General features: G+C 39.9%; 1 protein-coding gene across 2 annotated transcripts; it reads left to right on the top strand.

The window, feature by feature from the left end:
• Window positions 1–550: 550 nt before the first annotated feature.
• Window positions 551–19,008, top strand: SUB1 (SUB1 regulator of transcription). Of its 2 annotated transcripts, XM_072824991.1 has the most exons (6): window positions 645–665; window positions 1,508–1,567; window positions 3,213–3,285; window positions 5,116–5,238; window positions 16,241–16,349; window positions 18,042–19,008. In XM_072824991.1, the coding sequence occupies exons 2-6, from the start codon at window positions 1,536–1,538 to the stop codon at window positions 18,119–18,121; spliced, it is 417 nt and encodes a 138-aa protein (XP_072681092.1). In that variant the 5' UTR covers window positions 645–665; window positions 1,508–1,535; the 3' UTR covers window positions 18,122–19,008. The 2 variants fall into 2 exon arrangements, with proteins under 2 accessions (XP_072681093.1, XP_072681092.1); XM_072824992.1 differs by lacking the exon at window positions 1,508–1,567 and having other exon boundaries at window positions 551–665.
• The last annotated feature ends 7,600 nt before the right edge of the window (window positions 19,009–26,608 follow it).

The raw sequence follows: 26,608 nt of genomic DNA, 5'->3' as shown, positions 1-26,608 counted from the left end.
TGTGTGGCCAAGGACTTCTGTTAAGATTTCTTATACTTTCTGGAATTGAATGTGTGACTTTGGCCTATTTCCTTCGGATTTTACAAACCAGAGTTAAATACTGGGGATGGGGGTAAGGGCCATAAAATGGGCTTTTTCAGTATGGACATTTCACTTTAGTACAAGAAACATTTGGGCAGCCCGGGTGGCTCAGAGGTTTAGCGCCTGCCTTCGGCCCAGGCCCAGGGCGTGATCCCGGGGTCCTGGGATCGAGTCCTGCATCGGGTTCCTGCAGGGAGCCTGCTTCTCCCTCTGCCTGTGTCTCTGCCTCTCTCTCCGTGTCTCTCATAAATAAATAAAATCTTTAAAAAAAAAAAAGAAATATTTGTGGAACACGTGCAAAGCTCAATGTTGCTCCTTCCCGTTTCATTCGTGCCCTCATCCACTCACAGGTGAGACGCCATCTGCAGAGCATCTCACTCTCAAGGGACCGGCTCAGGACGAGGGCCGGTCCCTTTAAGGCCCTGGAAAGGGTTTCGGTGTTGGTTTCGGCGGCGAGGCCACGCCCCGTCACGTGTGCGCAGCCCCAAAGGGGCGGGGCCGGCGTCTCCGGGCTTCCGTCACTTCCGTTTCTCTGTCAGTTGCAAGCGAGCGAGCAGAAGGCAGTTCGGCCGCGAGAGTGGAGCGTGAGTGCCGGCTCCCCGCCCCCACCCCTCGAACCCGGCCCGGCCGCCCCCGCCCCCGCCCCCGCCCCGGGCCGCGGGCCGCCCGCGGCCTCTCCCCCGCCCGCAGGCCGCGTCCGCGCGAGCGGCGGCGCCGCCGGGCCTCGCCCGCCTCCGTCGCCGACCCGCGCCCAGGCGCTGCAGGCCCCTCGGCGCCACACGCTGGCTCCGGGCTTGGCTCTGGCGCGGCGGCCGCGGGCGGCGGGGGGCGGCGGGGCGCGGCCGGGCGGGGCGGGGAGCCGCGAGGACGGGGCCGGACGCCCCCCGGGACAATGCAGCGGCGGCGCGGACGCCGGCCCCCCCCCCGAGGCCTGGCTGGGGCTCCCGGGCCGGCGCCCAGGGTGGGGGGGCGTCTGGGGGAGGGCGAGGGCGAGGGCGGCCCGCGTCGGAGCGGGGCTGAGGGCGCGGGGGGAGGGCGGCCGGCGCGCGGGGGAGCTCACGCTTCGAGAGGAGAAAATGGCGCTTGGTGCAAGTCCCTCCCCTTCCACACGGTCTCCTCCGCACTTGGCCGCCTCCCACGCCCCCTGCGACCGGCCTGCCTCCCCCTCCTCAGCCGCCGCGGCCCGGCGTCCCGGCGGCGTCCTCGCGCGCGCCCCCCTGGCGGCCGTGGGGCCCCGCACGCTCGCTTTGCCCTCGTTAGTCCCGGTTGATGCTCACCTCGGCTTTTCCAGTCCTCCCTCCACGCCGTTCCTCAAAGACCGAAGATCCCCCCCCCCCCCCAGTGGCGTTTTTGTATATTATTCTACGCTTTAGCATTTTAGCATCACCTGCCTGAATTACTGGCCTTCCTCCTTTTTCTTTTGAAGGGCGAAGATTCATGAAGTAAACGTGGGAATGTATCTTGTCCCGAGTTCAGAGTGGCTTCAGTTAGCATTACCTTTTTCTTCTCCTTTTTTTTTAATGTTTTGTTTTGGTTTTTGTTTTTGTTGAATGGCCTTCTAATTTGGGTTAATTACGAGGTCGTTCTTTGAAATGATCTTAGGCTGCCCTCCCTCCCTCCCCCCCCCCCCCGCCTCGCCCGCAGCTTTTATTAATAGACCGTATAGTTATGCTTGACTGTTTCAAAGTGGGGAAAAAAATGGTTATGTCTAATTTAATTACCTTTTAAAAAAATGATTGTTGACGTTATTAGCTACTAGCGTAGAAAAACCTGAATTGCTTTTGGAGTTCCGGTTGTAAAATGGAGCAGTAGCAGCCATAGGATATAAAATGTGGTTCTGAACGCTGCTGGTTCACCCCCCCCCCGCCCCCCGAATTTACTGTTCTCATCACGAAATTACCAGTTAAAATCAGCATGGCTGGTTGAGCATGTTTGAGCTTTTTGAAATTAGTGGCCAGGATCGGGATGGATGGCCCACTTCTTTTACCTTGACCTCCTCTTGTGGAACACATTTAGCGTTGGTGCCAAGGCAAGTTTAATCTGGAGAGCTGGATTCCTTAGTATTCTTTGAGGAGAAAATGAAGTGGTTTTTTTTTTCCCCTTTTATTCAACATTTACAGACTGTGTGCTGCATACATGGGGCCCTTTAGGGAGTACAAAAACTAATAGGACTCAGTCTTTTTGGAGATGGAGACAGCCTAAGATACTTTGATAATTCAAATTCGCCTGGTATTATCAAGTGCCTTGAAAAGAGTGTCCTGGAATGCTCTGAAATTTGGGCTTTAGCTTTCTTTTTTTTAAAGTCTCTGCAAACGTAGATACGCATAGGACTCTGTCCTGCTGTGCTCAGGCACTCAGTAAAAGTCTACTGGAAAGCAGGATACTGGGTTATGTACTATGTACCTCTGGGGGAGCTAGGGTCACAGTATGAATTTGAGAAAAGATTTTGCCCCTCCCCTAAGCAGATTCTTCAAAATTTAGTTATATTTCAGAGTGGAACATCAGTGTGAAATGTAATGAACTGTAAAAAATTATGTACAGCCGTGTGAACTCTGAATTAGTGCTTATTTTGATGGCATGGTCAAAAAGCCAAGGAAAATTAAGAACTTAAACAAAATATGAAAAAATAGGATTATACAGGCAAATGAATTACATCTGTATAGTGCAGCTGTTCCCCATGTTCTCTGAATGTTGAGGTCAGTTCATGCAGTGAATAATGCTGTTAGGTCTCATCAGTGAGAAATAGAAAGCAGTGCTGAGAATTTTCCTATTCCTGGTTTTAACAGAGATTGCTGTCAGCTGCCTTGTAATTTATCTTACTCATAAATCTCTAACTCGTCTAAAATGAAGTATAAAAAGACCCGATGGGCTTTGAGAAAGGGGTGTAGGAGTGTGAGATGTGTATGACATTGAATTCTTTCTCTTTGCGGGATTCTCCTGGCTAGTTCTGGGTGTTCTTTTCAATTGGAAGAGTATAGACTAAGAATTTTAGCATTGTGCTTAGCGTAACAACTCCAGTACCACAAAATGGTAGAACCATGGAACTTCCTGAATTTTTGCTTCGGAAGGAGTTAAGTCAAAGGTAATAGAACAATTTGTAAATTATTGTGTATAATGTATTTTTCTTTCAGAATGCCTAAATCAAAGGAACTTGTTTCTTCAAGCTCTTCTGGCAGCGATTCTGACAGTGAGGTTGACAAAAAGGTGACTATTAATGCAAGTCATTTCTCTGATACTTCATTCAGCAGTATTTCTCGCATTCAGGTCTGAAGGACAGTAAGGCGTATAGGAATGGTAATGGGAGAGCCTAGATGGGGGTCTCTGAAAGTGCACATGGCTCCTGGACCACTTGAAGGTGCCTAGGGTACTTGACCGAGCAGGCTCCTGGCCCCTACGCCTGACTTGAGCAAATCTTTAGACTTAAAGGAGTCTCACATCAAGGACTTCTAGGAACCCTAAAGCTATAGAATTACCACCTTATTCTCTAAGGGGAGCAGCATTAGAATTAGGCCAGAGCCTCTGTCTTTATTCAGAAATTTGACTGCCTTCTCAGCCATTGATCTTTATCCAGCCCACTAGGATTACTTAAAATGTACCAAGCTTACATTTTAGGTTAGATTATTATTTACTCTGGTCCTCTCCTTTTAGTTAAATCAAGACCCAGCAAAGCTAACATGAAATTACTCATTTTGATAGCGGGCTTTTTTACATGAGATGACAACTCTGCTGAAAGTGTTGTATTCCGCCTAACTGAGCAACTCACACTGTAGTCAGAGCTTCCTTCAATGCGGAACTGTTTTTTATTTCCTAGGAGCTTGCATAATGATGTCTCAAGTTCATTTGGCAGTGTTAGTTAAGTGAGCTTATGGGAAACTCTTGGAGAAGATGGACCTTTAGGGAAATACAGAATATTAACCTAAAGGTTGGAATAAGACCTCAAAGAGCATACATAGCTATACTCCAGAAAAAAATATCTATTAGCTTTTTTTATTTGCACTAAGTATGGCTTTTGAATATTCATTTAATAAATTTTTACTGAGCTCTTATGTGCCAGTCCATAGAGAATATACAGGCCCTGATGTAAAGAAAAATCACTTTCTGCTTTATTGAGCTGAGTTAATTTTTGCTGTTTGTCCATAATAGTACTATTAATCCTATAAACACATTAAATACATTCATTTTTTTTCAGTTTATATACATGTGTATATTTTACCTACTTCCATCTAATTTAGTAATATACTAACATTATTAGTTTTTACTTCCCATTAGGGAACATGACTGCCCTCTGCTGTTTAGGTTTGGAACTCTGCTGGTTTTCATTGGCTGTTAGGTTGTATTAAGAATGAGGCTATATAAAGTTTTTACAATGCTGCTTTATTTAAAACATTGTTTTGATTTTGAATGCTAATCTAGCATATTGCTGTCCACTTCCAGTGAAATTTTCTTTTCTTTTTTTTTTTTTTTTATTTGTGATAAGGGAGTTCTTGAGTTGTTGACTTCTAATGCCCGGTAGTAAATAGCTTTCTTAGCATATTCCTAAGTTTTCAAAGTCAATTTAAGTCCCTTTTGAAATAGGCAGGGCGTAAATAACATTCTAGATTAGAGTTAGTTGGTTATGTTTTTTCTAATTAATACATACCTTTTATAAGAAACAAGTTGCTAACTTTAGTAGACTTACGGCTTCCAAAAGCTTATTCAAAAGCAGCAGGCCTTCATTTCTATCTTTTTTACCCCCTTCCAAGGAAATCATATGTGGGATACTGGTCTAGAAAAGGATTGTTTCTCTGGTTATTATCACTGTGATGCCTGAAGTGGTTTTTTTTGGCTTCTGAGAAGATATTTTGAAAACACTGTTAGATCTTAGCTCCATGGTTATATCGTCAAGTGAAACTTGCCTGTGTATATATTTATGGTTTTCTTTCTTAATAAATGCAGTCCTTTGATCTTTTAAGTCTTAAAAAGTAATGAAGTGTTGAACCTGAGATGTGTCTTATGTGTGCAAATTTTAACCATTATGCTTGTTTTTCTTTCAAGTTAAAGAGGAAAAAGCAAGTTACGCCAGAGAAACCTGTGAAGAAGCAAAAGACTGGCGAAACTTCAAGAGCCTTGTCATCCTCTAAGCAGAGCAGCAGCAGCAGAGATGATAACATGTTTCAGGTAATTTCCTTAGATCCAGAGGAATTGATCTGACAGATGTTAAAAGTAATCTAACATGTATCATATTAAGGATATTCATTGAAATACACAAACAAGTTCATAGAAATAATTTATAAGATGCTAGATTATTGTTAAAGTCTAGAAGCCTGTAGTTTGGCTAAGTGTAAAACAATTTAAAAGTTACAGACATCCAAAAAGATTGATAACTGCACATTTATTAGGAAGCAGTTTGGAGGAGGTAGGTCTAGTATTGGGCTGTGTGATATGGATGGGATATTACTGGAGAAGCAGCACCAATTTGGCCTACATAGTTTGGGCTTGTTAAGAAGAGGTGACGGGCACCTGGGTGACTCAGTAGGTTAAGCGTCGGACTCTTGATTTCTGCTCAGGGTTCTGGGATGGATCCTGTGTTGGGCTCTGCCCTCAGCAGGGTGCTTGCTTGAGATTCTCTCTCTCCCCCTCCCCCTACTCATGCTTGCTCATGCTCTAAAATAAACCTTAAAAAGAAAAAAAAAACAAAAACAAAAACAAAAAACAGGAGAGGCAAATGGATTTACTGAAATTGGCCCTCTGTATATTATGGGGAATAAAATAAGATTGAAAATCTAGGTAAAGCAAGGGAAATGTTTCAAGGGCGGGGGGCAAATATTAGTTGAGGCCAAAATGTTGGACAGATTGAAGCTGCAAACATTTGACTTGTATACATGTATGCATATATGTACACACATGTATGTATATATAAAACACATTATTTCATAATACATATTTTAAACTACATATTTTTAACTTTCTGATGGCCTTGAAAGATAATGCCAGGATTAAGGTTAAATACATATTTTTTATACATATTTTTAACTTCCTAATGGCCTTGAAAGATAATGCCAGGATTAAGGTTAGAATGGGAAAATAGGGGTTCTGGGTCACTCAGTTAAGGGTCTGCCTTTGTCCAAGGGCCCCACGGTTGGCCCTGGGATCGAGCCAGTCAGGCTTCCAGGAGGAGTCTGCTTTTCCCTTTTCTCTCCCCCTGCTTTTTTTTTTCTCTTTGTCTCTCAAATAAATAAAATCTTTTTTTAAAAAAAAGATTGGGAAAATAGAAGTTGGATATTTTTACTCGCTTTTGCTTAGTTCTGTGTGTGGATAAGGAAAACACACGTAATGGCTATATATAATACGATGGAGCACAGAATATGCTAAGACAGTTTTCAGGTACACTGATCCCATGATAAATGGTAACTAAACTGATACTGTAATTTTCTTGACTAGTAATCATTTCACTATGACGATATCAAGTCATGTATTTCTTTGTCAAAATATATTAAAAGTATAGACAAAATGCAGATGAATTCTTTAGTTATGGGTAGAATAGGGGAGGAGACTAATTTGGTAGAGAACATCAGTCACTGTATATAAGGAAGAATTATGAAAGGGCCCTCATTTCTTTGAGTTGATAATAAGTTGAATGATTACTGTATTTCATCAGACCTTGCTGAATTCTGAGTGTGTAGTGATGAGCCAAGTAGATGTGGTCTCTGGTTCCATGGAATTTATGAGGGATAAATATTATAGTCATAAAACACATAATTTAAGTTATGATAGGAGCTGAGACGTAAAAAGGCAGATTGTTTTAACAGAGAAGTTGCTCTAGGAATCTCTTTCTAAAGAAGTGATACTTGAAGCTTAAGGCATAAAGGAGGAGCCAGTCACATGAAGAGGGAATCCTTTTCAGAGTAGAGAGACTTGTGCAAATATTTTGTGGCTGGAGCTTGGGAATTCTGGTTGAGTGTAGATCTAGTTGGTAAGGAGGTTGAGGGGCAGGTCTTGTGCCATTTTCCTGTTGGAAGGTCATTTTTAGGAGTTTGAGTATTATTCTGAGTGCTGTGGGAAGCTCTCTTAAGGGGCAGAATGAAATGTGATATCTGTAAGAGGCTGTCCCTTCCTTTCATAGACTCTGTTAGGTAGAATGAAGTACTGCGTTGGAATATTTTAACTTAATATGTGCCATGGAGGTAAAAACTTTCAAGTACCTGGGCAACTATCTTGGGCTTTTCTCTGATCTGTTCTTGTTCACCATACACCTACCTTTGCCTGTGTAATAAGAGTATCTGTGTCATTTTAATGGGTTTTATCTTGTACATTGAAGAAACCAGGACCCACATTTAGAGATTGTATTCTGTTAGAACAGCTTGGGGAAAACCAGATCTATTTTTAGGGGATGGTTATTTCACCAAATAAAGTGAGTTCAATTTTAAAATCTCACTTGGAAAGCTTCTTGAACATCATACAGCTACGAGGCTCCTCACCCATTTGAAAGTGCCTCTAGGAGGAACCAGGTATTTTATTTTTAAAGTGACTTTTCAGAGATCTTAGTAGTGATAGGCATTCTAAGAGATAATCTTTTTTTTTTTTCCTAAGAGATAATCTTTAGTTTTGTTGCCATTATAGCTTTTTCCTTGTAATGGTATTTTGGCTACAGAAAAATAGCTGGGTGGTAATACTTAATTTTAATTGGTTTAAGAGCATGTTAGAATACATTGGTTGTATAATATAAAACGAGGGCTTCATTTTCATTTGTAATAATGGTTTGATAATTTTATTAGCCGGGTGAAGGGTGAGGTTTTTGTTTTTGTTTTTGTTTTTTTGTTTTTTTTGTTTTTTTTTTTAGGGTGAGGTTTTTGGAAGGAAAAATTAAACTCGTGTTTTGTAAAGGGGTGTGTGTTTATAAATAGCTGTGTGTTTTTTGTGTGTGTGTGTGTTTTTTTTTTTTTTTTTTTAACACCAAGAAAGGGCCTTGAAGACAGCTCACCAAATGGAACTTAAGACATTGCTAGCATCTGTCAGGACTCAAGTTCTCAGTTATACTTTGTCAAAAACAAATAGATCTAAAATCTAAATTAGAACTGTTTGGCTATTAGTAACTCTAAGACAAGATTTTTTTTTAAATCTCCATATCCATCACTTGAGAAATAATCGTCTGGTAAGCAGCGTACATAAACATAAGCAGCTCTTTAAATGTAATACTTGAAGAGAATTGTACCCAAGGAAAGTCATTGCACTGATCATTCAAACTCCAGAATGTTTTGGGCAGAATCTTGACTAGAGAGGAAATACTACTAGATGCTTGGCTTGTGTCTGGTTCCTTCAGCTCTGAATTTAAGAACTTGGTTTCAAAGAGACGTCATCTCCTTGAGGTAGGACTTACGTGATCTTAAAGACAGTCCAGAGACCTATTTGTAAAGATTTAGAACCTGTGTCCTAAAAGATTAGAATGTTAGAATGGTTGAGACAGGGGACTTGGATCTGTATGTTTCTTCAAAGGTAAACAAGGGTAAGTAATACTACCCTAGTTGATTTAATTATTTAAGGATAAACCTGATCCTTTAAAATTCTGTCATTACAGAGACAATTTTTTTTTTTTTAAAGATTTTATTTATTCATGAGAGACACATAGAGAAGCAGACACACAGGCACAGGGAGAAGCAGGCTCCATGCAGGGAGCCTGACGTGGGACTTGATTCCGGGTCTCCAGGATCACGCCCTGGACTGAAGGCGGCGCTAAACCGTTGAGCCACCGGGGCTGCCCAGGACAATTTTTTAAAAAAAGATTTTATTTATTGGACAGAGAGCAAGTGCACGCACACAAGTTGGGAGTAGGAAAGGGAGTCCGATGTGAGACTTGACCCCAGGACCTTAGGATCATGACCTGGGCCTAGGGAAGACACTTACTGACTGAGCTACTCAGGAACCCCAACAGAGACCATTAAGCTGGTGTGAGGTTGAGGGTTCAGATATGTATTCTAGAAACTCATGAAATTATTTTCTTCTTTGAATTTTTTTTGGTATATGAAAGAATTATTCATAACTTTCATCAGATCTCTAAAGGAGAAGTTAATCAAAAAAATTTAAGAATCAGTGTTCAATATAATGTACATGCTTTTTTCCCCCCTTGTTAAATTCCACATTATATCATGTAAGATTATATGCATTCTGTCATCTGATTTTATTATTTACTCTCCTAACACAATTGTAGAGATATTTATTCTTCTCTCTCTTTTTTTTAAAGAGTTTATTTATTCATGAGAGACACAGGCAGAGGGAGAAGCAGGCTTCATGCAGGGAGCCTGATGCTGGGACCCTGGGATCACGCCTGAAGGCAGACCCCCAACTGCTGGGCCACTCAGCCATCCCTCTTCTTTATTAATCTTGTCTATATATTATTCCTGCTCGTTTCTTTTTTTTTTTTTTTTCTTTCTTTTGGTGGCGGAAAGGGAGTTGGTGACTTTGTCAGCTTCATTTCTCCTCAAGGGAGTGATGACTGTTGGGCAAGTTCCTTTCTTTTTTTAATAAACGTTATTGAGAGATAGTTTATATATATAATGAAATGTGCACATTAAGCATAATTTAGTGAGCTGTGGTAAATGAACACACTCTTGTAACAAGGCTCTATTATCCCAGAAAGTTCCCTCTTGCCTTCCCTTTGCAGGCATTCCCCCCATCTGAGGTAACTACTGATCTGATTTTATCACTATAGATTTTTTTTGCTTGTTCTAGAAGCTCGTAGAAACAGAATCCTACGATTTGTATTGTTTTGGGCCTGGTTTTTGCTCAGCATAACATCTTGGGGCCAGTTCTTATTGTATCAGTAGTTCCATTTTATTGCTGAGTTGTATTCCAGTGTAGGATTATATAACAGTTTGTTTATCCATTCACTTTGGATAGACCTTGGGCTGTTAGGAATAAAGCTGATGGGAACATTCTTGTTCAAGTTTTGTGGATTTATTTTTTTCCTTGTTGGGTCAGTATCAGATACATTTACTGGGCCATAGGCTAAATGTATGTTTAGCTTTATAAGAAGCTGTCAAAACTCTTTTCTGTAGTAGCTGTACCATTTTATGCACCCACTAGCAACATGTGAGATTCTAGTTGCTTCATATCCTCATTGGGTTTTGTCAGGGTTTAATGCTACTCCCCTAAGTTAATGGATATGTAGTAGGAGCTTGTTATAGTTTACTTTGCATTTGTCTCCTGTCTTAATCTTTTTTGGAAGATTTTGTACAAGTCTTTTTTTTGTCCATTAAAAAAATAGAGGTCATTTGATTTATTGAGTTGAAAGAGTTCTTAATGTATTTTAGATACAAGTTCTTTGTCAGCTACAAGTATAGTGGATATTTTCTTTAGGTCTGTGGCTTGCCTGTTAATTTTCTTAGGCATTTTTAGGAAGTTTTAATTTTGATTAAATCAGTTTTTATCACTTTTCTTTTTTGGTTAAATTTTTTTTTTTAAGATTTTATTTATTCATGAGAGACAGAGAGAGAAAGAGACATAGGCAGAGGGAGAAGCAGGCTCCATGCAGGGAGCCTGATGTGGGACTTGATCCCTGGTCTCTAGGATCATGCCCTGGGCCGAAGGTGGCTGTAAACCCGCTGAGCTACCTGGGCTACCCTGGGTAATGCTTTAATGACATTTCTCTACCTGCTCCGGAGGCCACACAAATTTTGCCAGTTTTTTTTTTTCCCTAGAATTTTTATAGTTTTAACTTTTATGTTTAGGTGTGTGATCCATGTCGAATTTAGTTTCTCTGTGTGTGGTGTGAAATAGAGGTTGAGCTCATTTCTGCCCCCACAGAGCTATCCAGTGGTTCTACACCATTTGTTGAAAAGACATTGACTCATGTTGGATTTTAGTTTTTTGTTGTTTTGTTTTTTAAAGATTTTCATTTTATTCATTTATTCATTTATGAGAAAGGCAGAGACAGCAGGCAGAGGAAGAAGCAGACCCCTGTGGGAGCCTGATGCAGGACTCAATCCCAGGACCCTGGGATCATGATGTGAGCCAAACGCAGATGCTCAACCACTGAGCCACCCAGGCGTCCTTCATGTTGGGTCTTTGTAATGAAAATCTGTAAATATGTAAAGTATGTGTCTATTTCTGATCTCTTTTATTCCATTGGCCTGTATGTCTTTTACTTCAGTATCACAGTCATAGTTACCGCACTTTTATAGTGAGTCTTGAAATCAGGTAGCAAAGGTTCTTTGACATTATTCTTCACCTTCAGGATTTTTGCTCTTCTTTGAATTTTGTATTTCCATACACATTATGGAATCAGGCTTGTCAAGTTTTACTGTAAACCTACTGGGATTTTGATTGGGATTGGGTAAAGCTGAAGATCAAATTGGGAATAGGCAGGTTGGCAGTGCCAGTGAACTGGCAGTCTTCCAGTTCATGAATATGGTGTCTCTGCATTTATTTAGATCTTCTTGAATTTCTGTTTTGTGAATTTCATTGTAGAGGTCTTGTTAAACTTATTCTTAAGTATTTTATATATATATTTTAAGGTCTATTTATTGAGAGAGAGAGAGAGAGTGTGCACATGCTGTGTGGGGGACCAAGGGAGGGGCAGAGGGAAAGAAGCAGACTTCCTGCTGAATGCAGAGCTCAGAGGGGCTCCATCCCATGATCCTGAAATTGGGACATGAGCTGAAACCAAGAATTTCAACTGACTGAGCCACCCAGGTACCCCTACTATTTTACGTTTTTTGATACTATCATAAATGTATTCTCTCTTCATTTTCCAGTTTACTGCTAGAAAAAATGTTATTATATAATTTAGTGTAAATATATGTGTATTGTATGTATATTTATTATAGGTTACATGTGCCCTTTTTAGAGACTTCCTTATAACTTTCTGTGGTGGTGTTGATTTGTGAGTTTTAATCATCCTTTTAATTCTTTTTCTTTATTGTTAGTATCCCACTATAATACTGAAAACAGGTGGTGAGCATAGACATTCATGCCTTGTTTTTCATCTTAGGGGCAAAGCATTGTTCTAACTCTCTCCTTCCTCTGATGCCATCCACTGTTGTGTAAACTCTGGAGCAAATATGTGTACTGCTGTAGTTTTGCTGGTGTGGTATCAGAGAATGAAAAGCCATAGGGATAAACATGGTGCATTTTCCTGTAGGGCCCCCTCTTTGGGATGTTCATTAAAATTTTCTATGTTAAAATGAACACTGATACCCTGGGGATTAGTTACAAAATGCACAGTAAATTTTAGATTATAATAAGAGACTCAAATTTTGGTAGAGCACTATTAGTCTGTGTTTCCACATTTTCGCTTCCATCCAGCCCCACAGCTCTTCAGTGCTGGTGTTCTCTGAAACGTTAGCAAAATTTAGATTACCATTTTACTGATCTATACTTTTTTCTTACTTTGAATAGTTTCTTGTTTACTATATACATCAAAAACAAGGTATTTGGAAAGTGGTTAAGGACATTAAATTGTAAAATCACAAAGTTTTGGCTATGGATGGTCAACTTTTTTTTTTTTTTAATTTCAACTTTATTTGGCTAATGTGTTCAATTCCAGTATCATGGTAGAAATGGCTGAAGAGGGATCCCTGGGTGGCGCAGCGGTTTGGCGCCTGCCTTTGGCCCAGGGGCACGATCCTGGAGACCCGGGATCGAATCCCACGTCGGGCTCCTGGTGCATGGAGCCTCCCTGTGCCTGTGTCTCTGCCTCTCTCTCTCTCACTGTGTGCCTATCATAAATAAATAAAAATTAAAAAAGAAAAAAAGGCTGAAGAATAGCCTTCATGTGGTTCAGCTCAAGCACCCTTGGGAGGAAGAAAATGCCGCTTCTGTTAATCTGTAGCAAACAAAAATATTTATAATACACCTCGATGAAGTCATGGGTAAAGGAGCTTCTGAGAAGTTTCTAGGGAGCAAGGGTAGAAATTAAAGTACCTAGCTATCCATTTGTTGTGTGTTCATTATATTGTTCCATGTTCTTTAAAATAGTTGAATAGTTGTAGTAATTTGAGTAGTAAAATGCCATTAATATACTTACAACATGTTTGTCTCTTTAAAAGAAAGGTTTGTTTTCAGTCTTTTTTATTCTTTTTCTAGTGAGATTTTAAAGTTTTAAGTCTATTTTCATATTTTATTTTTTTAAGGATTTATTTTTATTTATTTATGATAGACATAGAGAGACAGAGACACAGGTAGAGGGAGAAGCAGGCTCCATGCCAGGAGCCTGATGTGGGACTCGATCCCAGGACTCCAGGATCGCGCCCTGGGCCAAAGGCAGGCGCGAAACCACTGAGCCACCCAGGGATCCCCTATTTTCATATTTTAGATTCTCAGGAATACAAGCCTTGCAGAAGAGAGTAGTGGCAGTATTTTTTCTGCCTCTGTGTTTTTTTTTTTTTTTATTTTTTATTTTTTTTTGTCCTTAGCTCAAGAACCTACAAATTCCAGAGTTCTCTTCCTGGTTTTTCAAGTCCTCTTCAGTATAGCTCCATCTGTTCAACCTGTCTTGAGTCTCAGCAGTGTTTTATCTTTCTGTTAGTCCCTTCTATGCCCTTGTCATTTTTTTCTTTTACTTAATTAATGAGCTATTATGTTCAAGGTTAGGTCCTAATACCTAAGGTCTCTGTCACTTGCTCAAGCCCACTCCAAACTGTTACTTGACTTTTCAGTATCACTTTATTTAGTAGGGTTTCAGTACATTTTAATATATATATTCAGGTAGCTGGTGGGCTTACTACAGAGTGGGTTTACTGTAAAAACCAAAATGAAACAATGTGTACAGTTCAGTGCTTAGCTACCTAAGATACTTCTACATTTCTTAGTTACTAAATCAGCATTATAAATCACAATTAACAATTTCACTATGATAATTGTTTTGTTCCTATTTAATTTATCCATTAAAACAGTTTACTGGGAACCCAGTATTGATAGGCGCTGGAGGGGGGGCGGGCAGTGCAAAGAAGACTGTATAAAAATTAAGCCATTAAAACTGACAATAAGATCACTGGTGACTTTAGGCAGTGGGAGTTCAATGATTAAAAACAGTATTTTTTTCCTTTTAAAATTTAGCAATAAAAGGAAGAAGGAAACATGGAGAAAGTTATAAAATGTTGCAGTGTAGAGAAATGCTTTATTGAAAAAGGAGAATGAGCATGTTAGCAAATGGTAGATAAGAATTTCTCCAATGGAAAGAATTTTCATATGCAAGAAATGGCATAGGGAAAGTAAAGAAATTTTAAGAACTGATCATGATGTGAGTACAGAGAAGAGAGATTTGAAGGCACTTACCCATACGCATTGGACTTTATTTTCTCCATAAAGCATGGGGCATACCCTGGAAGTAGGGGCATGAAACTTATGTGAGGGTGGAAAACTAAAGGAAAATGAACCAGATCTAGCTGGGATAAGGAAAAGCAGTCTAAGAGGACATAGGCAAGATGGATGCCAAATAAAATTTACTGATCAGCACAGCTGTGGTCTACAGTAATATTTGATATCCCAATAAAAAGGATTATTTAATAATCAATGGACCCAGTTGGAAGAGAAAGGAACAGGTTAAATCCAGAATCTTTACATGTTAATGTGTTCCAAGCACAAATATCACAGCCAGTTTTTAGTTAAAATTGAAGAATAGTCTTAGAATGAGTTAAAAGTTTTGATCAGAAAGTATGATTTCTTAGTTGGGGTGTTAGTATATTACAGTAGTGTAACGACATCCTGGAAAGTGCTTCCAGACATTTTGTTGAGTAAAGCCTTTTCCTTCCCTGTGAAATTTGTAGTTGTTAAACACAATATAAGGTTTGTGAAAAATGGTTTTCTATGGATAGTTTTAAGTTCTTAATTTGAGACTGGGTGAAGTATTAAAGATGTTATTTGAAATGAATGTCTAAAAGGAAAAGCTTTCTCATGTTCTGTTTGCTGGGTAACTGGATTCTTAGAATGGTATATAGCTAGTGGGGCCTGGATTCCTTGTGGTTGTAGTTGGTACTGCAAAAGTTTACTTTCTAATGATTTTTATTGTAAAAAAGACAACCTAAAATTTACTATCTTAACCATTTTTAAGCATACAATAATAGTGTTACATATGTTCATATTACTGTGAAACAGATCTCCAGAACTCTTTCCATCTAGCAATACTTAAATAACTCCCCTTACCTCCTCCCCTGGCCCCTGATAACCTCCATTCTGCTTTCTCTCTCTGAATCTGACTAGTCTAGGCTCTTTTGTATAGTGGAATCATACAATATGCATCTTTTTAAAAAAAGATTTATTTATTTTAGAGTGAGAGTTTGAGTGTGGTGGGGAGGGGCAGAGGGAGAATCTCAAGCAGACTCCCCACCCAGTGTGGAGCCCTATATGGGACTCCCATCTCATGACCCTCATGACCTGAGCTGAAATCAAGAGTCGGATGCTCAACTGACTGAGCCACCCAAGTGCCCCAATATGCATTTTTTTGTGACTGGTTTAATTCACTTAGCATAGGTCAGCAAAGTTATCCATGTGATGGCATTTTCTTTTTAAAGGCTGAATAATATTCCACGGCATGTATATATACCACATTTTGTTTATCCATTCTTCTGACAATGGACATTTGGGCTGTTTCCATCTTTGGGCTGTTGTGAGTAATGCTGCTGTGAACATAGGTATATAAATAACTATCTTTTCAAGACCTTTCATTTTTTTTAGGTACATACCCAGAAGTGGGGTTGCTGGATCATTTCGAGATCATATATTCTATTTTTAATTTTTTGAAGAACCTCCATACTGTTTTTCATAGTATTGCTCTGTTTTACTAATGATTCCTTTAACATGAATGTGATTGAAAGTATGAGATGTACTTTAATTCTATCTTTTTAAGAAAGGTTTCTTAACAGTGACCTTTCCTTTGGTTGTAGTTTTGATACTGAGAATAGTAGTTATTTTCATGATTAAAAGTAGAAGGAATGTGCAGCAAGTTGTGAATATAAGTATGGACACCACTGTTGAAAATGAATACCTTGGGATGCCCGGGTGGCTCAGCGGCTGAGCGTCTACCTTCAGCTCAGGGTGTGATCCTGGCCCCCACCCACATGGGGCTCCCTGTAGGGGGCCTGTTTCTTCCTCTATGTCTCTGCCTCTCTTTCTGTGTGTCTCGTGAATAAATAAATAAAATCTTAAAAAAAATGAATACCTTTCCATGTTTTTATTTCTTTTGCAGATTGGGAAAATGAGGTACGTCAGTGTTCGGGACTTTAAAGGGAAAGTCCTAATTGATATTAGAGAATATTGGATGGATCCAGAAGGTGAAATGAAACCTGGAAGAAAAGGTGAGATTTAATTTCCTGAATTTGGTCCTAATATGAGGACTAAACTAAAAATAAAGTAACCTACCTTATTTGAAACAAATAATGTTGGCAGTGCATTTGGAGCATCCTCATTCAGTTCATGAGTAGTAGTAATCTTTTAGACATGGTATTTAACTTATTTTAGTGACATATCTTAAATAGCTGTTGGAATACAACCCAGAAAAAATTATACCCCTAATATCACTTCATTTGGCTGCTAATTTGCTTGGATAGAACTTAAAAAAAAAAATTTACATGAGTTCTTGGGTAGACATTATCTGGGAAGTTGTAAAATTAGGAATCAAAAATTCTGGTTTACAGTGTTTCCTTTGGGTTCGTCTCCTGAAGGATATCTGTTGGGGGGGGGGGGGTGAGTATCCTTTTAGTGGGTCTTTGTCCTTTTTCTGTTGTGCTTCACCCAGTCCCAGGCATATCTGCATCGTAGAAGCATACTTCTCATATAGCTAGAGTGTTTATGTACTAACAAATTCATATGTTTGGGTAGTTGGCTGTTACAGGTTGATCTTTAGCTAATAAAAAAATACCTCCTTATCATCTTCTACTCTGCCTGTTTGTCATCTTGAAGGACCACTTGTTTGCTTCATACAGATCTTAGGTTAATTGAACCTAACCTGTTTTCTTATTCAGGGCTACTGCTGGATTACTCATTCAAGTCATTTCATTGTGCCCTATGCCAGATTTCTTTTTGTTCCTGCAAATGTTTACTAAAACAATTTGATAGCTTTAAAGTCCTTCCAAAGTGTTGACCCACTATGTTCTTCTGCCTTCCTCTCAATTTCATGGTCTCCTAGCAGTTTTCTGAGAAATACAGTAATTCTTCCACTTCTAGTTTATTTCTCTGTTTAGTTTATTTCTCTGTTTGTATAGGTCAAGTATTAGAATATTAGAAGTTCCAAGTGCAAAGTACTTTCTCTTCACATTTTTACCTCTTAAATAGAAAAGACCTGTTATTAGCTGACATTTTAAATGTTTACTTATGTGTCAGATGATAGGCTTTTTATTCAGAGTAACTCATTTATTGACTCACAACACCGCTTTGAGGTGTAAATACCATTTTACTGGTGAGACTGAGGCTCAGATAATATCCCTGCCCCCCCCCCCCCCCTTTTTTAAGGTCATATAGTTAGTGATAGGGAGGCTGGTATTTTAACCCGGACAGCAGGACTCCAGAATGCATTTTTAACCACTGTGTACATTCTGAGAACTCCTGTTTGGGTCACATCCCAGGAATTTTTCCAAAATGAAATGAATGCTTCTGGGAGAACTTAGCACAAAGTTGTTCACCTTGAATTCCTATAGAAATTTTGAGCAAATTTTGGAACCAATTAGATACAGAAATGGAGTGTCACATGCCAAATCTGGACCTGGCCACTTAGGCCTGCCTGCTTGGTTGCAAGCTTTTGTGAGTTACATCTTCAAATCATTTGTTCTCACAGGCTATCATAAGTATTATGCAGGATACAATGTTGGACATAAAAATGAACATAAGACTGGTCTGCTCGGGTAATTGTGATGAATATGTAATTAACAATATTTGACTCTCAGTATGGTACCATTGGCATTTGTCTATAAAAAAGTATTTTAGTTGGAAGTATGAAAATTGTCAAAGCTTAAATAGATTTCTGACTTTAAACTTTTAAAACTTTGTTTTAGGTATTTCTTTAAATCCTGAGCAATGGAGCCAGCTGAAGGAACAGATTTCTGACATTGATGATGCAGTAAGAAAACTGTAAAATCAGAGCCATATAAAACCTGTACTGTTCTAGTTGTTTTAATCTGTCTTTTTACATTGGCTTTTGTTTTCTAAACGTTGTTTTCCAAGCTATTGTATATTTGGATTGCAGAACAATTTGTAAGATTGAATACTTTTTTTTTATGTGCATTATTAAAAGTGTTCTGAGTGAAGCTAATTGTCAACTTGATTAAGGAGGATTGCTTTGTGCCCGCCACCTAGTGTAAAATAAAATCAAGTAATACAATCTTAACTGTTGTGGCCTTTTTTCAAAAGAATTGGTACTGTTTAAGGCCAAAAGTAACAGTTTATAGACCTGTTAGTTTCACCATGGCTTTTACATTCAAAAGGATTTGTATTGCATTGAATTTATAAACTCTGACTTGTGAAAACCATAGTTGATCTATTTTCTTCCAGCCCAATGTCTAGACTTGTTGGTATTTCCAGTGATATTTCCCTTCCCCCCCTTTTCTCTTTACATTGTTTTCCTTTTGTAACTTGTCATGTTCCGTTTTCATTTCACTTTTTGCTCTTTTTCTTGAATATATTATACTAATTTGGAAAGTCAGTGAAACTGTCAAAATGTTAGTTATCTCAATAAGGTACTTGTAATTAAAATATATGAGAACTACAATCACTAATTCTACTGTATTAAATATTAGGAGATATAGTTTGATAAACATGGCTTGTATGAAAACTGAGCAAGTAAGTGTATGTCGTTACCTGTAGTGTTCTGTGTAGTTACCTTATTGCTTAGTCTGCAGAGAATAATGACTTAGATGTCTGATTTGCTTTCACTTATTAAACTTGTTCACCATGGGATGATGTCTATAAAAAATCAGATACTGTTATATTAGATTAGGATTTAATAAAAATTGTGAAAGCTTACTGGCCTAACATTTTATTTTGTAACATCGAGTATGGATTATATATAGCCAGGAATATCACTGAGCTTTACTGTCATAGTAGGTCATCTGGTTAGTTTTTGGAAGAAAGAGTATATGGAACATATACTTCTGTTTTTTGGCCTTTTCTTAGTAGACTTGATTCCTTTGCAGTTAGTCTACTGAACAGTAGTATTCTAGACTTAATGTTACGAAGTTTTAGCAGGCACTCTGAAATAATTTTCATTGAAGCATAGTGATAAGCAGATCCAGATTGAGGCACAGATTTCAGGGGCTTTGCAGCAATAAACACGGCATAGTGTGCCTTAGGAGAATTTAAGGGAACTACAACTGAAATGAAAGAAAGTGGCAGTGAAGAAGAAGGAATTCTCTTCAAACTAAATGAAACACATGATATTTTGATCACATTTATAGAACACAATTCTAGATGGAATAGTTGAAAGGTTTAAAGACCTGTAAAAAAAAATTCTTGGTAACATTGTTTTTGGTAGCTAATCTTAAATGGTTTATTGCCATATCAGAGTTGCACTATTATACCAAGTTTGATTACTGCGTCTAAAACATTTTATAGTAGAATTGTCGAGGACTTGATTTCAAAACTAGTTGCCAGGATACACATAGTTACTACATTTTTTTCTGGCAGCTGTTCTGTTTTGAGTATGTTTTTACAGTTTTTAGATAATTTTTCTAGTGTTTTTAGCATTAACCCTAATAGGTGCATAATTGGGGGAATCTCCTGGTATTTTAGCCTCCTTCAAATAATAGGTATCAAAAATGTTCAAAATGGTATTTTAGACAAACTATACTTGATTGAAAACTTTCCCCTTATTTGGGAACATATATGTTCTATTAACTTAATTGGATGGATTTTTAAAGTATTCCTTTACTGCATATACAGAAAGGATATTAGAACTCAGAACTTTGATTTTGGTGTAGTTGAAGAGGAGAGGATGGGTCGATTTCCTAGGTATATATGAATTCAGGGTGTATGCACATTTTGAAGCAATCTGCTAATACAGGGATGGTGCTGAAATCTCTTACCTAGGCATTTTCTTAGCTGTATAGCATTATGTCATTAAAACCTTCATATAAGGAGTGCTTCTCTGACATATTTTGATAAGCTGACTGCTAAATTCATTTGAATCTATTACTAGGTATGCAATATACAGAAATTTTTGTCTTCTTTTGGGTATAGGAAATGAAAAGGTTTAAAAGAAGAGACTGGTTAATTGTACTGAGAAGTTAGAGGACTGAGGTTTCCTGTTTAAACTTCCCTTCTTGGTAAGATTTCTTCCAGGAAGAAAACTTGGCATTTTAAGGCAGCGGTTTTTTACTTTGTAATGCCAGAATGAATTTAATTAATGCCAGCCCTGAGTGTACTTGTAGAAGAGTTTTCCTAATGGGGTTATCTTCTTTATCTTTTAAAGTATGAGTAGCTTTTGAGCAATTTCCAGTGCTGTTGGCATTTTACTTAAAGAACAACCATTAAAAAAGAAAAACTATAATTTGATTATTCTCTTTTGCTTTGCTTCATAACTGCTTTTGAAGACTACTCCTACCTCATTAGCTCGTCACGTTACTGTGATGATGTACGTATTTCTACATAGGAAAAAAAGACTTCGGGAAAAAAAAAATATGTACATCCTGGCTTGGCTATTGAGGGGAGAGAGAACTGAGTGTTACATATGTGTTTCTGATTAGGGATGTCAGGAGAGCACTATAAAGTTTGAAATTTTTAAAAAGTGCTGGCTAATCTTTAGGTATCTCCTAAAATTCTTTGCTATTTAGTTTTTATAGAAAGTAATCCAGTGAAACACTTAAGTTTTTTTTTTTTTTTAAAGTGGTATTTTCCAGATAAAGTCTAAGGGTATAAACATTGGCTTAGTCACAAATATGTAATTCTGTAATCGTGGAATAACCTGTGTGCTTTGTTCGGTGCATCTTCCATGGAGATGTCAATGAATATAGTATTCCATCTGTGAATATTTTAAATGTTCAAATAAAAATCAGAAATGTGCCCTATGTGTCATCCCAGTTTCACAGACCTAAAGACGAATGGCTTAGTTACCTGTTGAATGGGTTTTGTTTAACAAATAGAATGCCTTCCTGTGTGAGTGCTTTTGGAATGTGAATTCTTAGCATAAATCTTCTGAAGACCTCTGGGACCGGACCGGACCGGACTGGACTGGATGGAGCAGGGTGGGGTAGGATGTGCAGGTTGAGGTGGTGTGGGCCTGTTTTCCCCATCTGTCTAATCCAGGTGGAATAATGCAAATTCTAAGGTGTACAGAGTCTCTTCTCCTTTTTTAACCTTTTTGTTTTGTGGTCTGATTATTCCTTGTTATACTTAACTACATTGAATGCTAGACTCCATTGAGTATTTTAAACTTACATTTTCATTTAGAAAGTGTCTCTTTTCTTAGTACTTTCGCTTTGTTATATTTTGAAATCTCATTGTTCAGATTTCTCTTCAGGGAAACTTACACAGGGATAGAAAGATCCATGGAAGACTACCCATGACTCTTCTTGGTCCATCCAATCAACTGTAAATTTGTAGAGCATACTGAGTCCAGTCAAGAAGGAAAATATTATACTTGGAATTTACACAGTTAATCACTGACTTTACAGTTGTGTAGTATGTCTCAAGTTACGGGATTAAAAATGGATTTAAAAAGCATAAAACATTAAATTATGGAATTATTTACTGTATAACAGTTCATCTAAGACTTAATACATTTTAAGGTACAAGGTCTTGCTACACAGGACTTTTTCCCCAACTTGCTTTTTGTAAGTCCTTTACAGAATTTAGACCATCCTGTACCTGCTTTTAAAGCCATTTCCAAAAAAAAAAAAAAAAAAAAGCCATTTCAGCCCTAGAGTAACAATGACGTGTTTCTGAGGAAAGGGAAACACTCCTTTCACTCTTGGGCTCTTGATCAAGTTTAAATAGTTTATCTTTCTTCTTGGGTGACTTATTTTAGCTTGGAAATGATTTTAGGGCACTTTCTTACTCTAGCTCAGCCAGGAAAAACACTTATTCTGAATCTCAGCAGTTGGATTCCATATCCCAGGGTAACAAAAGCACTGTGTAGAAAGTGCTTCCTCCTACCAGCCATACCAGAACTTCACTAAAATTGTGTATGTCGTGGCTCATGTGTGTTGAAAGCCATGTGAAGTTCCGATTTGCCCTATTCTAATAACACCAAGTCTTCTGATAGCTCCTACTCTGACTCCCACCCCATACATAGTTATTGCAATAGTGGTACATATGTAAATATATTCTCTCCATGGTAACATCGCTTAACCTAGAGGCCCCATTCAAATTCTGCCGTTTGAATTATTCCAATAATGTCTTTATAGCAAAAGCTTCTTAACCCATTTGATAGTTGTGTCTCTTTAGTCTTTGTTCTGACACACTTCTTCAGGCTTTCCTTGATTTTTACAACCTTGCCATTTCTGCAGATCTGTATTTTGTAGGTTGCTGGTGATGGTGACAGTGGGGAAGGCAGAGGCTGGTTGAACAAGAAGCAGAGATTCAGCAGCTTGGCTGTAAAGGATAAAGAGAAATGAGGGGTGATGGTACCCGGGTGGCTCAGCAGTTGAGCATCTGCCTTTGGTTCAGGGTGTGATCCCAGGGTTCCGGGATCAAGTCCCCCATTGGGCTCCCTGCAGGGAACCTGCTTCTCCCTCTGCCTGTGTCTCTGCCTCTCTGTGTCTCTCATGAATAAATAAATAAAATCTTAAAAAAAAAAACCTAAATGACAGGTGGGAGGATGTGGGGTCAGGGGAAATCAGTGTGTGATCGAAACAGTGCAACATCTGGGGGTGGCTACGTCAGTATATGTTTAAATTGACTTTTGTGTGTCACCTACAGTTTCAGTCACTTCCCAGTTTGGTTTTCTGGTAACTTCTTCCTAAGTGCCACCTGAACTGTGAATACTTTCAGGTTTTTTTTTTTTTAAGGAAAAAATCTCTGTCTACTTGATTTTAATGTGAATGAGATCATTTGGTTCTCACTTTTTGCTCTTCTGAGCAGCTCAGCTGTTCAAGTTCAGAGCATGGACTTGTCCAGCAGTGCGTGTTGGCCACTGTGCAGTCATCCCTGGTGCATGAGCCAGTCACAAGCCTCTCCTGTTTATTGCTTTTTGAGGCATGAGCTCTGTTTCCTCTGTTCACTGTTGGTCTTGGAAGATGAAGAGAGAGAACGTTTTCATGGATTCACGCTTGAGTGATACAAAAGGATGAAAGGGTAGTGAGAAAGGTGTATGGTAGTAGCAATCTGAAGATTTTCAGGAATTTGAGGGTTTCAACCTTAATCTAGGGTCAAGAGTATCTCCTGGTGGTCAGGTTTGAAGACCAACCCTTTATGTTATTAATTGGGAAGTAATTTCAGAAGCTTTATGATTTTCCTTAAAATTATTAATTTTTTAAGATTTTATTTTTTCATGAGTGACACAGAGAGAGGTGGAGACATAGGCAGAGGGAGAAGCAGGCTCCCTGCAGGGAACCTGATGCGGGACTCCATCCAGGATCTCAGGATCACGCTCTGAGCCACCCAGGCTTCCCTCCTTAAAAGTCTTTGTTCAGAAACAAAGGTTTTTTTTTTTTTTTTTTTTTTTTTTTTTTGTCATCCAAGCACTCAAATCTGTCTTTGATCTATGACTTTTTTTTTTTATCCCCCCCCCCCCACAAATACAGGGAAATGCTTCTTGCTCAGCATAGAGTCATTAACTGGTAGGCAGAGAAAGCTCTCAAACAATTGAGAACATTTTCAACGCATTAGAGTCCTGTAACAGTGGTTCTTAAATTTTTAAACAGAAAGGAAGCTATTAACTTGCTGTAAAGCAACGTTCAGAGCAGTGTTGTCTCAAGCCACTTCCATTAGAAAACCGCCTCCAGAAGGTCAATGGGTGTGAGAACTTGGAAAGAAATTTAAAAATGCACTGAAGTCTGGGTCTGTAAGCTTTTCAACTCCAGCAATCTCCAGGAGGGAGAAAAGGAACCGGAGTACTTACATTTCTTTCCTGTACGTATTGAAAAAAATTTGGGTTAGACTCCTTTTTAGAAATTTTTTTTATCTTCGGAAAGGCGGAAGCACTAAGTTGAATTATGAAGTTCATGTACACTGTCCCTTCCTGTAAACTACCCAGTGGAGTAGCAACCACTTGGATTCGTTGAGCGCCAGGGTGGAGAAGTGTGGTGAGTCGGGGGCATTTTACTTCTCTTCCCATCCAATATTCATCATGCCATGAGAAGGTTCTCTTCTCACTTTACAAGTGGCAGTGGAGGTTTCCAGAGAACAGCTGACTTGGTAAAGCAACAAAGAACATGGCAGAAGCAGAGTTTGAATCCACGTCTGGCTAACTCCAAACCTGAGACTGTTTACCTCACTATGTTCCTCTGATGCAGGCCATGGCCAGTGGCGGAATTCTCTCGCTTCATCGATTGGGCGGCGGACTCGACCGCAGGAACCGTCGTCCTGATGTTCACTGGCATCATAAGCTTGGGTTGTTGTCTGACCCAGTGAATCTTGTTCATTGTCTTCAAACCACATTCACAGCACCAGCGGGAGGGGCAGTTGTTCATCCTTGCACCCCAGCACGTAGTAGCGTGCATGCTAGGGTTAGGTTGACTTTGCCGAACCCTTTAATCAAGGCTGAACTCCCCCAAAGGGTCTGTGTTGGATTGCACCTGTTAGGTTTTGCCACTGGCCAGAGCTCCTAAAATTGAGACAGGTTGAATTTTTTTTTTAAAGTATTTTAAGTAATCTCCACACCCAACATGGGGCTCAAATTCAGGACCCCAAGATCAAGAGTCACATGCTCCACCAACTGAGCCATCTACGCACCCCAGGTGGAACTATTCTTGAGTATAGGGACTAGGATTTCCTTTTGTCTTGGTCTCCACTAACTTCAGGCACCATGGGCTTTGTGATAGTGTAGGAAAAACAACCGGTGATGATGATACTGGGGAAAAGAAGAGGATTATATGGGATTTGGCCTTATGATCTCTTTTCCCTCCTCTCAACTTTTAAATGGGTCTAATGAAATTGGACCTGGAGGCTCTCCACTGTATGTGGGCTGTCTTCCAGTGCTCTTCTAAATCCACTCGGCTCTCTGGCCCTGCAGGCTGGCCGGATGGCCACAGCCCCAGGCGCCCCTGCGCTCTGGCTTCTGGCTGGTGCGGAGCCTCACTAGGAGATTGAAGAGACTTAAGAATAGAGGGAATATCTGTTCCCTTGAGTTCCTCCCTCCCTCCCAGGTCCCCTTGGGCTGGCTGTGTCCCTCCACTAAAGGTGACCTCTCAAGGAGCTTTACCCAGTTCTCTCCTGATTTCCAGTAGTCACCCCCTTACCTCGTCCCTTTGGGCCTAATGTTAACTATCTCTGTGGTCTTCTACTCGACTCGTGTTTGTAAACGGTCTCTATTAAACCCTTCTCATGCTGCGGTGTGAGGGTGCCACCTGCTTCCTGTTGGCCCTGTCACTGCTCTGGGAATGGTACCAGAAACGGCCCCAGGAAACACCGTCTAAGTTGCGAGGCGGGCACATGTATCTGGAGAGGACAGGGCGAGTGTCGGTGGGGGCATGAGACCTGAGGAAAGCGTGGTCTGCGGCTGTGCCACAACTACCGACTCCCAGTGTGGTAGCGGGAGGTGCAGTTGAGGGGCAAGGCTTCAGGGACCAAGCCGCTGGGGCTTGGAACCCTTTATCGATGCGGCAAGTGGGACTGACAGCCCGGAGAAGGTACAGAGGGAAAGAAAAAGTAAAAGCCGTGCACATAAAACTAAGATCCTGAAAGAGCTAGAGAGGCTCCTTGGCAGCTTTGGTGGAGCCTCATCTGTGGGGGCAGAGCAGTGCTGGAACGAGCCCAGGACTGGCTGGGGGGGTGGGGTGCACCATCGTGGCTCCAGTTCGATGCTTAGTGCTCCTAGATCTCTTAAGGGTGCTCACTGGGGAAGGAGGCGGCATTGAGCTGAGGACTCGGAACCTCCAAATTTCCCTGGACCTCTGTTGCTTGCAGAGGCAGCCACAGCACCTCCTGCTGCCTCCAGCTCCACAGCCAGAGTGAGATCCTGATGTACCCCTGTTAGAGTTACAGGGCCTGCTGGGGGAGGGGAGCCTATAAACAAATGGAGGAGGGGCTGAGAGGGCGTTTGTGGGGGGAGCTCTAAGCATCTAAGACCAAAAGGGGTCCTAGATGGGAGTGGTTCCTGTCACTCTCACATCCAGTAACCAGGAGAAGAGTGTTTGCCTACCATCCCATGACCTTGGACTTGAAACCCCTCACCCCCCAGCAAACACACATTCTTATTTGGGGAATTTTCAGACCTACAGAAACATTGAAGGAACAGTAAAAAGAACGTCCTTATATCCTTTACCTATTATTTTGCAACATTCTTTTTTTTTTTTCTCAATTGTTTGAAAATAAATTGCAGATACATATGTATACGAACACACACTCATCTATACATAATGTACAAATCTTTCTGGATGGACTATTTGAAGCAAACCAAACCATAGATAGGCTATTATCTCGATACCTCAGTATGCATTTCTTAGGAATAAAGACATGCTAAACACAA

Source organism: Canis lupus, chromosome 4 (assembly GCF_048164855.1).
Source record: "Canis lupus baileyi chromosome 4, mCanLup2.hap1, whole genome shotgun sequence".
NCBI lineage: Eukaryota > Metazoa > Chordata > Mammalia > Carnivora > Canidae > Canis > Canis lupus.
Note: the sequence above shows the minus strand (reverse complement) of the source record. Positions and strands in the feature narration are given on the sequence as shown.

Bases quoted from the DNA above. Each gene is read 5' to 3' on its own strand.
- SUB1 (XM_072824991.1), top strand. From the start codon at position 1,536: ATGTATCTTGTCCCGAGTTCAGAGTGGCTTCA. The intron at 1,568-3,212 runs GTTAGCATTACC...TTTTTCTTTCAG, and splicing joins CCGAGTTCAGAGTGGCTTCA to AATGCCTAAATCAAAGGAAC. The intron at 3,286-5,115 runs GTGACTATTAAT...TTTTCTTTCAAG, and splicing joins ACAGTGAGGTTGACAAAAAG to TTAAAGAGGAAAAAGCAAGT.